Source organism: Ursus americanus, chromosome 17 (genome assembly GCF_024610735.1).
Source record: "Ursus americanus isolate L20-20 chromosome 17, mUrsAme1.1.p, whole genome shotgun sequence".
Taxonomy (NCBI): domain Eukaryota; kingdom Metazoa; phylum Chordata; class Mammalia; order Carnivora; family Ursidae; genus Ursus; species Ursus americanus.
The window spans coordinates 18432696-18448118 of NC_142143.1; the positions used below are offsets into that span (position 1 = coordinate 18432696).

A 15423-nucleotide genomic window follows, 5' to 3' on the forward strand; every position below is an offset into this window, starting at 1 on the left:
AAGGAAGGATTGTTCCTGAAACAGAGGGTAAAGGGCATCTGCCTGCCAGCGTTAGCCAAGTGGGAGAATGAAATAGGATAGCTGCATTCCACTCGGCCTTCTTTCTTTTGTTGCCAGTGTCTTGCCCTCCCTCCTCCCCTTCTGCCTTCCTCCCTTCCCCAAGCATTTACTACGCAAGTGATACCGGCAGCCCACATTTCTTGAGCGTAGACTCTATGCCGGTCGTGGCGCTAAATGCTTTACCGGCATTTTTTAAATGTCGGTGTTATTATTTTTTTTTATAATAATTTTTTATTATGTTATGTTAGTCACTGGTGTTAGAGCTGTCCTGGAAGGGTTGTGCTTTCTCATTCAGGTGAGCAATCTCAGATGCGGAGGGCTGTGAGCTGCGTCCCAGGCTGTGTAAAGGAACAGGGGTGCTGAAATGATTTGGAAAACATGACCCCCGTCCTCCAGGAGCCTCTGGTCGTGGGGTACAGGGAGGAGTGGTGTTTACAATTTCCAAATGGGGGTGCCAGAGGTGGCTGGGTTACAACTTTACAAAGTTGTAAACTGTACAGTTGCATAACAGGCACAAAGCAAGTGGTCTGTTTGATTTCCATTGTAAACCTGAGTCTCCTTTCTCTGACCGTTCCCCAGCCTCGGTGGGCCTGTCCATTGGTCTCCTTCACATGGGATGCTTTTCTTTATCCTCTCACCTGCTCTTTCCCTGCTCTATTCATTTCCTGAGGCCCAACTCATATGTTGGCCTCCCTGAAGCCTTCTACCTACCTCTTTCCCAAGCTGAGTTTTTGACGCTGATACTGTAAAACTGTGTGCCTGGTGTTTCATGCTTTGAGCACAGAGTATCAGAGGAAAATAAATTCACTTCCCCATGAACTGTAACCTCATAGAAGACATAAGATACAGATATATAGAAACACACGCAAGTGAAACAGTCATATGCATGCTTCCCAAACTGTCATCTATGAAAAAAACTCATGATCAAAGTGAGAAAGACTGTATTCAGAATTGCATTTTAAGCATATGCAAGTCCCATTATCTAATTAGGGACTTTGGAAAGTCCTGTGAACCTGAGACTCATTCAACCTAATGTTCCTCAAACTTTTTTTTACTTATGGATCCCATTTTTCATGGAATACCTACCAACATTATCTTAAATGGTAGTGTTCCATGGAATGCAGTTTGGGTAATATTTATTTCAAAATATAACACAAAAAAGTACATGGCTAAACACCAGCTTTAATGAATCAGATGGCATGTGCCATCAGTTCTAAGGTCCCTGTGGACTGGAATGGTTAGAGAGGACTTCTGGAAAGAGGGAGATGTGAGTTGAGACCTCTAACAACTAGGGTAGGCTAATCTCTTATCAAACAATCTCCAAAGCTCCATGGCTTAACCCACTAAAAGGTTATTTCCAGGCCAGGTCAGTAAGGGCATTGCTCCACACAGTCTTGCAGAGACTAAGTCTCTTCCACTTAATGCTGGCACCTTCCTCCAAGTCTTCAGAGCCCTTTCCATTCTGCTAGCACATGGGAAAAGGGAGCGAGAGTCGCTCCCAGGTCTTTATGGGCCAGGCCTGGAGGTGACGCACACCTTCCCTCAAATTTCATTGACTGCAGCCCAGTCACATGGCCACTATGAAGACTGAGAAAAGTGGTTGAGCAGCGTTCTCTGAAAGGAGGATGAGACACAGATCTTGGGAAGCATCTGCCACACAGGCCTGAACCCCAGAGTTCCCTATTCCCGTCCCCTTGGCGCCTACGCCAGTGTCTAAAGCTGAAGATGTGCACTGGGGAGCTTTCTAGGGAGAAAATATTAGTCAACACAACTGTCCTTTCTTCTACCATCTGAAGCTTTCAAACTGTTTTTCAGTCTTTCAGATATAGATATTTCTCTGCAGAAAGAGACTTGGCCTTCCCAAGAGCAGGACTATATTTCTAGTACTTCTCTCCTCTTCCTTTCTCCCATTCAAATGTCTCCATCCAAGGGCCCCATTAGAGTCTGTTCTAAGGATGTCAGTCGTCAAAGACTTGTTGCATTCCTCCTAAGTTGCTCTGTCAAAGCATAATTTTCAAAAAGTTAGAAACAGCTGTCGTACAGATATATAGTCAACATTTGTCAAAAAATCCATTAACTCGGTAGTGAGGAAACCAGCAAGATGACGACACCGGTGTGAAGGAAGCTACAAAAGACCAAAGTACGGATGGTCATTGAAAAATCGAGTGTTGGAGCAAGATCACAGAGATTGCTATACAAGCGATTAATGTTCTAAAAGGCAACAAAGCCATAAGCGTGCGTGTTCCTTTTTCTACTGAACAGAAATCACTTGCAAGTAGACCATAAAATAAATATTCTGCTACTTGTCCATCTTCTATAAGTCAGCATCTTACCTTGAAGAGCTTGGGTCTTACTAAGTAGTAAATTGCACATAAAACAAATAGACACGCTCCTTGAGTGTATGAGTATACAGTGAGCTTGTTAGGCAGTGGTCTAGTTTTTTTTGAATAGTTTCTTAACAGCTCCTACTCAGAAGTATGCTGAATATGCTGTGCACTGAAAATCCAGTGATAAGTGAAACAGAGTCCTGAGTTTAATGATATTAAAAAGCATAATGATTATCTGAAAAGAGAAACACTCAGGTTATTGAGCAAGTGTATTATGGAGGAAAACCAATAAACTTGGAAAAAGCAAGGAAGGTCTCTAAAAATGCAGTTTAACCAGGAAAGGCCAAGTCATAGCTTGTTGGTCTGGAAGAGTGGGAAAGAGAATTCCAATAAGAGGGAACAGCATGTGTGAAGGTCTTAATGTGGGGAAAAGCATGGTGTGTTTAAAGAATTAAAATAAGACCAATTTAGGTAAATTTGGACTGTAGTATGCCGAACTACAATTGTAGCTCAACACAGGGTTGGAAGCATAGGCAGAGCCAGGTCACACAAAGCCGTGTGGGCTGCGCTAAAATTTTGAACATTGTCCTAAAATTGATGAGAGGCCATTGAAAGTTTTTAAGGAAGGGATCAGCCCCACCAGATTTGCACTTTATAAATCTGCTTGGGCTGCATGAGGGGGAAGGCATAGAGAGAACACAAAGAAAGGCCACTTGGGAAGCAATTATGGTAGTCCAGGTGAGAAGTGATGGGGTCCTGAACCAAGGGATTGCAGTGAGAATAAAGTAAAAGGACAGACTTAATGTATTTGGAAGGAAGAATGGACATAAATTGATTATCAGATTTGAAGGAAGAGAGGAGGAAAACAGTGACTCCCAGTTTATTGGGTTGGACAACCAGGTGTCTGAATCCTTTCCAAAACAGACTTCTTGGCCTTATTGGTGGCGGCCACAGCCAGCAACAGAAAGCGGACAAGGGGCAGGTCTGTTGTCAGTGCTGCCCTGGTCTGTTGGTTGGCAAATCTCGGCCATGCCTGCAGGATGGCTTTGACAGATACCGTATATATCACTTTGAACCTCTTGTCTCCTGTGTACCATCCTTCCTCCCGTTGGTGTGGGACCGATGGAATGCAAACAGCCTCTCATTATTGGAATAGATGAAATAGAAATTGCAAGGTAAGAATTCCACCGATGCTGTTTAGAAGGCCCAAGGTTGGGTGATGGGGCTCAGTGACCCATTATAGACTCTATCCTTCTTGTGTTCTGAGCCAGATTTCTCAGCTTTTGGATTTCCCACCATTTTGTACAAATATATCATTTTTTGATTCAGAATATTACTTGGTGCCCTGCCTACGTTACCTAATCTAACCCACCCGACACTGTGACGTAGCCAACAGTCTCATTTTACTGATGAAGAAACTTAGGTTCTGAGATTTGAACTGACTCACCTCAAGCCAAGCTCCTAGTCACTGGAATTAGTAATACACCCAACCTGTCTGACCTGAAAACCCCTGTTCTCCCTGCTAGTCTGAAGATGGCATTTCTGAGGTTTAACCGCGGCCATGACATCAAGAAATGATAAAATAAAGATCCTAGTCTAGAATACCCAGAAGACTTTACCATATAGTTACCCGGTCCCCCAAAGCCCCACAAAAACAAAGCCACACACTTCAACAGCCAAGTCGTAAAAATTCTGAGATTAAGTGAGACTGCAGGTGATGTTAGAACTTTCCTTCCTGTAGAATTCTCTCCACTTTGTCCCTTCCACTGCTCCCCTCTTCCCCCTCCTCCCCACTCCTCCTTCACCAACAATATATTTTCCTGTCAAAACATACTTGGTTACATGCAGTGCAACCAAAATTGCTGCTATTAGCTTAATTGAGACGGGGTGATTATAAATAAATTACATGCAGTGCTACTGAAATTGCTGCTATTAGTCTAAATTGAGACAGGATGATTAGTCATCATCAAGTGAAGCTTAATTCAGAGTGTACTTAATTCAGAGTATACCCCGCATGGCTGCAGAGGCCCTGTGGTCATCTGGCACCCCAAACAATGCCAGGCCAAACCACCAAGAGAGGGCACGTATTGCATGGTGCACTGGGTGTTATACGCAAGTAATGAATCATGGAACTTTACATCAAAAACTAGGGGTGTACTGTATGGTGACTAACATAACAATAAAAAAACCAAAAAAACAAACCACCAAGAGATGGACTTCGAGGCCACAGATCTCTTTCACTGGTAACTGAGGGACAGGAGTCCTTGCAGCCTGGCTGCTGGGGGCTTCTTAAAGACTGAGAATGAACTTAGTCCCTTGGAGCTGGAAAGGACTGTGGTTGGAAACTTTCCCTATGAAAGATCTGCACAGGACACTATGTATATGTGTGTTCGTATATCTCAATGTGTGAATCTTCTGTTACTTCATAATGGTTTGAGATGGATTTGTGATACTATTTAACTTTTTTACTAATTACAACAGAAATCCACAGTTACAGTACAAAACTTCAAAAGCATAAATAGTATAGAAAAATAAACACAGTTACTGTTTCTCATTTTCACATTTGTTAGACTCTGTATACTTTTTCCATTTTTTCATTTGTGTGTTTCCTCTCACAGAGTTGATACCTACTGGATATACAATTTTTCAGTACACTTTTCTTCACCAATGGAAATATTTTGAACGACCTAGACAAAGTACATTGACTGATGAATTGCTGAACTCTACATCTGAAACTAATGATGTACTATATGTTCACTAATTGAATTTAAATTAAAAAAAAAGATCAAAGATAAAGAAACAAATGGGGAAGAGAAATTGTCATGGGCATCTCATTCCCGGAGGCAGCATAATGAAGTGGAAATCCACTGGTTAAGGGAAATCTTCCCTCATCATCCTGGTTTCCTTCCTCAATCCTCAAACCTCAGCCTGCTAGCATGGGTATAAACAGAAAACCCCAGTGGAGGTGCTGGTTCAGAAAATGGCTCTATGGGCTTCATTTTCCTCATATAATTAGATCAAAATATAGAAATAGGTATTTTCCAAGATGACTTACAGGTGCAAAAGTTTACACTGTATACTTAGGGGCTGGAGAGAGCCATTTATTACTGACTATTAAATTAGACTGGTAGGTAAGGAAACTGTGATGATCAAACCTTAATGACTGGCAAGCGTTAAGTTTATATTTTGAGTCTTAATTGTGGAGATGTGTTCTTCATTTAGCCTGGTAGGTAGGTTCCTAAAGGGGTGCATTTACTGCTATCTGGGTATCAAATCACGGTGCCCAGTTTCCTGACTGTATCAGCCCACGGCAGCTTATCTTCATCCGTTAGAAGTATGCCAAGGGTAGTTTTAAGTTTTTAGATACCTAAGTCTTCCTACCTGTAATTAATGGTTCCAAACCATTCAGCACTCTAAGGAAAACAGAAAAGCTACGCTTTGTGGTAACTGTGTCATGGAATCTTTTCTAAACTGAATAATCACTCAATTTACTTGCAATTTAGGTTTGGAAAAAAAATTATGGTGATCTTAATTTTCCAATATGAGACATTTAAATTTCTCTGTTTCTCAAGATATACCTTAATAAAGACATTCTTTTTTCCTTCCCTCTGCTTATCCCTCCCCCTTTCTTTCTTTCTTTCTTTCTTTCTTTCTTTCTTTCTTTCTTTCTTTCTTTCTTTCTTTCAGCAAGTGTTTGTAGTTCTTTCTATATGCCAGACTCTATGCTACAGATTCTCAGATTAAATGTGTGTGTGTGTGTGTGTGTGTGTGTGTGTGTGTGTGTGTGTATAATCTCCCTGGTTCTTTGGAATTGCTGGCAGGCCTTGATTTAAAGCAATGACAATAGCAACAAAACAACCAACCAACCAGCCAATCAGATAAAACAAAACAAAAACAATATCTAAAAATCAGGGAGTATTAAAAAAAATAAATAAAAATCAGGGAGTATTTGTCCTTTAAAAAGCTCCCTTAAATATTACACTTCCTGATGCAAGTCCTTGATTACGATTCATTAACACCTTGGTTTGGAGGGATGGAGGGGCAGAGAGATTGCAAGCTAAGGGGGTAGATGTCATTGCTTACTGGGAAATACTTGGAAGGAACAAAGCAAAGTCCTACAGTGATGATGCTAGTTTCTTGTCTTTCTAAAATTTGGATTATAGTCATTTTCTTTTTGTAAAATACCCCCTTCTCCAGGTTTATTAAGATATAATTAACATATCACATTCTGTAAGTTTAAAGGGTATAACATGATTTGATATATAGATATATTGCAATATGATTATAACAATAAGGTTAGTTAATATCTTTATCCCTTCACATGTTTAACATTTGTGTATATGTGTGTGTGTGATGAGGATACTTAAGAGCTTCTCTCAGCAACTTTCAAGTATATAATACAGTATTATTAATTATAGTCACTATGCTTACATTAGATTCCCAGAACTCATTCATCTTATAGCTGCAAGTCTGTACCCTTTGAGCAACATTTTCCCATTTCTCCCACCCCTACCCCCTGGAAACCACCATTCTTCTTTGTTTCTATGAATTCAGTTTTTTTAGATTTTGCATAGAAGTGAGATGATGCAATATTTGTTTTTGTTTGACTTACTTTACTTAGCATAATAATTTCACAGTCCATCCATGTTGCTGGAAATGGCAGATTTCCTTCTTTTATGGTTGAATAATATGATATATATTATATGTGTATTACATTATTATACTAAATATCATATATTATAATATACATAATATATACGTACACGTCTTCTTTATCCATTCATCTACTGACAGATTCTTAGGTTGTTTCCATATTTTGGCTATTGTGAGTAATGCTGCAGTGAACATGAGAGGGTAGATGTCTCTTCAAGATCTTGTTTTCATTTCCTTTAGATACATACCCAGAAGTGAGATTACCTGCTTATATGGTAGTTTCGTTTTTAATTTTTTAAGGAACCTCCACACTGTTTTCCATAGTGGCTGCACCAATTTACATTCCCACCAACAGTGCATGAGGGTTCCTTTTCTTCCATATCCTTGCCAAAACTTGTTATCTCTTGCCTCTTGCCTTTTTGATCATAGCCATTCTAACCGTTGTGAGGTGATATCCCACTGTGGTTTTGATTTGCATTTCCCTGATGATTAGTGTTGAGCGTCTTTCCAGGTACTTACTGGCTGGCTATGTGTATTTCGTCTTTGGAAAATGGCTCATTTTAAATTGGAATGTTTTTGGTTGAGTTGTGTGAGTTACTTATAGATTTCAGGTGTTAACCCCTTATTGGATATATGGTTTGCAATATTTTCTCCCATTCCCTTGGCTGCCTTTTGATTTTGTTAGTTGTGTCCTTTTTGTGCCAAAGCATTTAGTTTAATATAGTCCTGCTTGTTTACTTTGGTTTTTGTTGCTTGTACTTTTGGTGTCATAGTCAGAAAAATCATTGCTAAAACCAATTTCAAGAAGCAAACCTGAGAAAGAAGAACAAAGGTGGAAGTATCACACTTCCTGGTTTCAAATTATATTACAAAACTATAGAAATCAAAACAGTGTGGTGCTGGCATAAAAACAGACCAACCAATGGAACAGAATCAAGAGCCCAGAAATAAACCTATGCATATGCAGTCAACTATTATTTGACAAGGGAGCCAAACACACTCAATGGGGAAAGGATGATAGTCTCTTCAATAAATGGAATTGGGAAGACTGGACATTTACATGCAAAAAGAATGAAATTAGATGCTTATCTGATACCACTCACAAAAATTAACTTGAAATGGATTAAAGACTTAAATGCAAGACCTTCAACCATAGAACTCCTAGAGGAAAGTGCAGGAAAAAGACCCTTTTAATCAATTGGCTTACCTCTGACTGAGGGATAGGTCGCAGAGACACTGAAAGACACTCTTGGTTTCTTTTCACTGTTTAGAAGTATGCTGCTTATGAATTGCTGGGGAAAGGCCGCCTGCAGGCGAGCCTCAGAGAAGAAACAATTGTCTTCATTTCTATATATTGAGACTGATTTCTCAGTTCAGCCCCTGCCACGGCATAAAGGCTGACAATTACTGAAGTGTAGTGAAAAGAACATGAAACCGAGTGAGTCAAACTCTGGCCTCATCTTTGCTTGACTCCTTTTTCCCTGAGCCACTGTTTATTCTAGAAGGATGGAGCTAATCATAGTGATCTACCTTACAAGTTTTTTTGTGAGACTTACAAATAAGAGAAGTCCCGAGCCCACACAGACAGGCACATAGTAAGCACTCGATGAATAGTATTTTTAAAAATTGCAATAGCAGCAAGTGTGTACCTGTTTTTTAAGAAGTCAGGAAGCAGTTCTAGACACACATCATTGGTTAGGAATTTTGTGGATATTGTATATTTTCATCATAGACATCTATCCTGTTAACGGCCTAATTTAGCGAGTTTGCAAGTTAAAAATGCTGTCGATGAGATTTTTTAAAAACCTGTACACGGCACTTTGGAATTCCATAGCAGAGAGACCCACACTGAATTGAAGGTGTTGCTAATAACATGTCATTCACAATACCTGGTGGAGAGCTTACCCTTAGTTTCACTGAAACCTTATTTTCAGGGTATAATCTGAGGAAGGAGAGCCGGACTGTCAGAGCTCACCAGCCCCCATTCGAATCATGCATAGATATGCCAGACCTCTCTGCTCAAGCCTTTAGAAACCAAGTGTCTCCTTTCTCCTAGGGTTTTAAAGATCCTGTGTATCGAGCGAGAAGAAAGCAGTTTGCTGACATTGCCTATAGCTACCGACAGTAAGTCCACTTCGCTTGTCTGGGGAAAGACAGGAGCATACGCCTAGCTAACCTTTTCCTCACCCAAGTTCGGAAAATACTAGCATAGAGAGTCCTGCCGTGTGTGTGTGTGTGTGTGTGTGTGTGTGTGTGTGTGTGTGTGTGTGTGTGTTTAAACCCTCCCTTTAATAGCACATGTTTTTAAAAAACGCTGCTAGACAAAACAAAATTACCCACTGCACGGGGGCCCAGCTCTCTCCCCAGCTTTGCTGTGTCCTTACGCACTGACGTCTGAAGTCATTATAAAAGGCCTCAGCCCTGAATAAAACAGCCTCTGGTATTCTTCACATTAAACAGGGAAGAAGGAAAAAGAATCATTTACATTCAAGGAGGAGTTGGCTGCTTTACTGAAATAATGAATCATTTGAGGTTTCAGACGAGCCCTGCCTCAGTGTTCTACTTTTATCTGATCTGACCCAGCTGCGAAGGGCAATTTTCGGACGAGTTTATTTTTTTCTGTCTGGGATTCTACCCTATTTTAGTCAAAGGAAAATGCAAATATCGAAGATGTCATTTGGGAAGAGAACTTTTCTTGCTATTTTGAGTCCTTAGGACCTACAGAAATGCTACCATGGGAAACTTAGTGTTTGAGGCCTGAGCTCCATTCGCGAGTGAAGGACAGAAGAAAAGACAGGCTCAAGAAGAGACTTAAAAGTTGACCAGAGCCCTGAACAGCTTTGATAGGCTATGAGGGAGATTAAAAAAAAAAAAAAAAAAAAAAGGATAGGGCTCTATTTACTGAATACAAAGTTACCTTCCAGATGGAAAGACCTCCAGAGAAAATAAGACAATTCACTTCTCTGAATGACTCCTGGCAGTGGAAAGATCCAGAACTTTGCTGACCTTGGTTAAATCTAGGTCTGTTTGGGCCTGGGCTTGTAACAAGCAGGAATCCAGAACATGGCAACCCCCCTGTCCCTGTATTTGCTTTAGCATGGTCAAGTGGACACTATCAAATCAGGGGCAGACATGAGCCTTTTTTCAGGTAATCGATAATAATAAATTGTATTTGTGATCTCCTTGCTATGTCTGGGGCTTTGCTACATGCTTTGCTCCCATGATTTCATGATTTCATTTAGTCTTAGTAATAACTCCCTATGTTTCAGATTGGAAAACTAATGTTCCATGCACTTGAGGTATTTGCCAAGGTCATATACCTCGTATCATCCGGTTTTGAATTCTGGTTTCTTTAACTCCAAAGCATTCTTACCCTCTTCCCTGAGTGCTGGGATTCTCAGAGCCAGGTCTTTTCCATATAACCCAGGAGCTGCTGAGGAAGTATATTCACTTCCTGCTTAGCTATTGGGATTCGAAGGAAGAAACTGGTCCCCTTACCTCCTTTACATAAAAATGTTAAACCTAATGAAGAAGCATGGAATTGATTGAATGCCTCACCATCCTGGATGTTTATCAAGTAAGTTAAATTGATTATTGAAAACCATCCATGGATGGCTGGCTCTCTGAAGAACGTTAGAGATCTTCTAGTCAATTTTTCAATTTTTACAGACGAATCTCAGATGGTTAAGTGATGTGGCCAAGGTCATGTGGGTAGTAGGGCTGAATTTATTCTCAAATTCAAAGCCTATTTCAGAACTTGTGCTCCTCTTTTTTAAACTTTTGATACTGTTTATCATTCCTTTCTTCTTTGAAATGGTTTCTTAGCTTGGTGCCTGGCACAGCGGTGTCTCATTATCCAAGGATTACTTGCTACATTTATTTGAGTCCCCCACATCAATACTGGGGCACTTCTGCGATCATTCCCAGACATGAACAGAATGGGGAAAAATTTGAGTTGCCTGATACACAAGTTTTCAGGTCAAACAAGGTGACACCACCTTTTTATTTGAGCTCTTATACTGTAAACAACTGTTCTTTTTGAGATCTATTGAGATTAGATCCACATTTGCCAAATTTTCATACTTTTTATTGGTAATTTTGCTGTTTAAAATGGCATGCAGCATGGTGGTGGAGTGCTACGTGGGGTTCCTAAGTGCGAGAAGCCTGGAATGTGTCTTATGGAGAAAATACGTGTGTTAGGTAAGCCTCATCAGGCATGAGTTATAGTGCTATTGAGTTCAATGTTGATGACTCAACCATATATGTTAAATTAGATTTCTTTATATAAAAGCTCACATAAAACAAGATTAGGTAAGATCAGTTAACTAAAATGTGACCAGAAGTCACAAGACCCTAGTCCTGGTTTCCTTTTGGACTAGTAGTTCAGTGTTCAGAGTTCACAATGACTATATGTAGCATAACTACCACATATAATGAGAATTGAACGTATTCCACTCCCTACTGGTTTCCCTCCTTCCTTTCTGAGGCTTTTTCTCAGTTCTCCCTGGCCTGTTCATCCCACCCCAGAAGTTGTAATGTCTTTCAGGACTCAGCTCTGGCCCTCTTCCTTGGCTTCTGCCACCCTCCATGCCAACAGCCCCCACATTCAGATCTCTGGCACTTTCCCAATCATTATTCCACAAGGGGAATAAAGAACCAACTCATGCATCATGAGTCATAGAATTACAGGATATTGATCAGGTGATAAAATATATCTACTAAGTTCCAGAACCTACCCCAAGGGCAAGACCAACAGAGTCCATGTCCTCTGGGGGAACACTGGGGAAGACAATGACAAAAGTAACAATAAATGTAATCGGTATAACCAAAGTCAAAACTCAGGTGTCATGAGGCCATATCATTAGGAGTTTAAATGTAGACTGAGCAAATAGGTCAGCCAGATGTAAAGTTTAGGCCGAGAATTAAAGATTGAGTTGGAATTTACAGCCAAAGAGAATGGAGGTAGTGAATGAGAGGGTGGGTCTGGTTAGCTATGGGGCTTTTGTTTTGAGATGAGAATATTTGGGGTCAAAGTGAATTGCTATAGAAAATAAAGAAGCAGCTAAATCCCAGCACTGCTAGCTACCCTCTTCTCTGCCCATCTGCCATGTAATGCTCTGACTCCCCCGCCTAAGGACATTTAATAAGTCTTAAAACATCAGTTTGAAGAGGAACTGACAAATTATAGTTGTGTTTGGGGGCACCAAATTATTTGTCTTGTAGTAAGTACATGAATGGGAGGAAGGACCTGGAGTAAAATAAGACACCAAGGATGGGGAGGGCTGTGCCAGGTGCTGGAGTACCTTGAATGCCATCTTTGGTTGGCAGAATAATTCAGAAACAATGTCTTCTACTTAAAACTTTTTTTTTTTGAAGAGGGATCCTGATTGACTTAACTAGAAATTTCCTTTTTATTTCAAATGAAATTGACATTCTTCCTAAAATATCTTAGTTTATTTTACTTAATGAGACCGTGACTTGGTAAAAATAATTGATGATTTCTTCAAAGACCAAGGATCTTATAGAACCTGAGGTCTCTTGGTAGAAATAGAAGATGGAGTAAAATGTGCTGTGTTCTTGTGTATGTGTGTGTGAGAGACAGAAAATAAATTCCGAAATATTTACTATATCCAGACAGCACTTCAGATATGACCTATGTGATTGCTATTACAACATTACAAGATAGATTTGACTGTCTTTATATTGAATGTATATATGGCCCAGAAAGTGGCAGTAACTTGTTCAGGGTCCCCCACACTTCCCTCCCTCCCTGCCTCTCTCTGACTCTAGAGTCCTCTACATTGGCTTTAGTCTCTGACATTGGTCTCATTTCCATTGGAGGTGAGCCCAGGGCCACCAGGCTGAAACCCCATCTCAATCAGAGGTTCTGTCTCTTTCCAACAGAATCCACACAGGTTTTCTCATTGAGTCTCGTTGGCTCTGATTAGGACATGGGGCCATCTCTCAGCCAGTCTCTATGCCTAGGGAAATTAGACAGTCTAATTAGCCAGACCTGGTCACATGCCCAGGTGGGAGTGGTGGAGTCTCCTCCCACCTGAGCCTCAGACTGAGAGGGGAGAAGGGTGCTTTACTGAAAGAATGGGGAAGGGATATTGAACCCCTAGAACAGCAAATATCAATCAGGGGACATCTTGGTACCTAGGATGTTACTATCTCTTAAAAATTTGTTACAAAATAGCAAATACCTTTCTTTTTAAATACTGTTAGAATGACAATTATCCATTACCCAGTGGTATTATTGGTCAGCACCAATATTACATACTTTATACATAGTATTTCACCTAATTTTCTTCTCTACCCTCCAAATAGTTACTTATTATTAACCCATGTAACAGCTGCGCCGACTAGTATATTTGCAGAGGCTAACCAGCAAGGAACTGGCAGAGCCAAGTAGTAAACCTATCTCTGTCTGTGATCAAAGCCTGCTTTTTCCTTCCATCAGCGCTTGGCCCTAAAATAATGGTGCGTCCTCAGGCAGGGGCTTACTTGATGTTCTTTTCACAATCCCTGGTGGTCATTACACAGGCTTCTAAGCTTGTCTTACTTCCAATTCTTAAGCAAAAATCTATCATTTTCCCTAATGCCTGCCCACCTTCTGGGGAACATATAGTGTCTTCGCTTTAATGTCCGTGGATAAGCTACAACTTTGAAAGGGCAGGAGAAAACCACTTTGGAGCCTGAAGATGATCCATAATTCCGAAGTAAACAGTGCTGCCTGTCCCCAGACACTGTGTACCGTTAGGAAACAGGCCTGCAGTGCAAAGAACAGTCACTTGTTTTTAAGGTCAGGCTTTGTTTGATTTTCATTTGCTTTTACTGTTGAGAGCACAACTCATTCTTAGATGTTTTCCAAAAAGACCTTTCGAACCAATGACTCTCAAACTATATTATGTCCCCTGGGAGCTTATTGGAATCCAGAGGCCTTAGCTTTCCCTCCCCAAAAGAATCAGGAGCTGTGGGGCAGGGTCCAACCCATGTACTTTACCCAGCTCCCTGTAGTTCGGTTGCGTCATAGCAGAAGATGTTGCATAAGAGATCTTATACCTAGCATGCGTTTAAATACCTTTCTAGCTTCCTAAGGTCACAAATATCAAATCCAGCAAGTGCATGCCCACTAAACAAGGGTCTCACACTCATGGTCCACAAATTAGATCCACTTTATCCCACAGATAAAATTACGTTAGTTGACACAATACAAAACATGATACTGTTTTATTTGAACTTGGGTGCCTTTGTTTAGAAAGAGGATGCATTCTTCAGCTGTCTAGACTCTCACCCTCTTATTGTCCATACCTGCTACTTTACCCATTTAAGGAACCTGCTGGGTCCCTGCAGGCAACTTAATTTCCACCCTGGGTAAATAGTTGGAGAGATAGGAGAACAGAAAGGCCAAGTGACTTCCCAAAGTGGGATCAAATTTTTGGGGTGGTAGGTGAGTTGAGAGCTTATATCATTGCCTAACCAAATTGCATGACTGTTTCCTATATCATGAAATAGTTTTCTGCTTTCAAATAACTTATGAAATCCCCTATAGCCCAGGTGGCAGCAGCTCACAGACTCTGCACCTGTCTCTCTCAGCTAATACTCCTCCTTCCTCTTCTTTACACCTGCCCTGCTGGAGACAAATATTTCATGCCTGTATTCTAGTGGTCAGCCCATCCCTCAAGTGGAATACACGGAGGAAGAAAAGAAAACATGGGGGACGGTATTCAGGACCCTGAAGTCCTTGTATAAAACCCATGCTTGCTACGAGCACAATCACATCTTCCCACTTCTGGAAAAGTACTGTGGCTTCCGTGAGGATAACATTCCCCAGCTGGAAGAGGTTTCTCAATTTCTGCAAAGTAAGTCCACTTCAGGGACAAAAGGGGAGGAGGGGGAGGGAAGGGAAAGGGAAGAAAGTAAATCGAGGCTCGTGTGAGTGTTTTTGTGGTAACGCATGCAGGTCGATTCTCCGAAAAACATTCCACTGCTGTGTTCTGTTTCACCCTAGCTTCCACTGTTCGTCCACTCTCATCCAAGACAAGGCGTCACATGTGGATTTTGCCATAACCGCGTCTCTGAAAAACACTTTTCCCCATACTCAAAGCCCCGGGTGCCCAGGCAAGGCTCTCCTTGTCATTCCTGCTGTCTTGTGAGATGGCTGCAGTGTGCATTTGTGTAAGAAATGTGCTCTTTGTGGCAATGCCAAGAGCCCTGAGCTCTAAGTCTGTTCATCCAACTGGTATGAATCTTGTTTTGACCCTCTCTAGTTGGAAGAAGCTGCCTCAGTTTAGTTATCTGTCAAACAGAGACTGTCTTTTAGGGAAATTGTGGGAATGAAATAAGACATCGCAAGTGAAAACACCCAGCATGGTGCTAC

General features: G+C 41.0%; 1 protein-coding gene across 1 annotated transcript in view; it reads left to right on the forward strand.

The window, feature by feature from the left end:
- PAH (phenylalanine hydroxylase) overlaps positions 1-15423 on the forward strand; it is a 67162-nt gene that overhangs the window by 37393 nt on the left and 14346 nt on the right. The window contains exons 5-6 of the mRNA XM_045780176.2: positions 9097-9164; positions 14709-14905. Coding sequence (XP_045636132.1) covers positions 9097-9164; positions 14709-14905 — 265 coding nt within the window. The remainder of the gene's footprint in view (positions 1-9096; positions 9165-14708; positions 14906-15423) is intronic.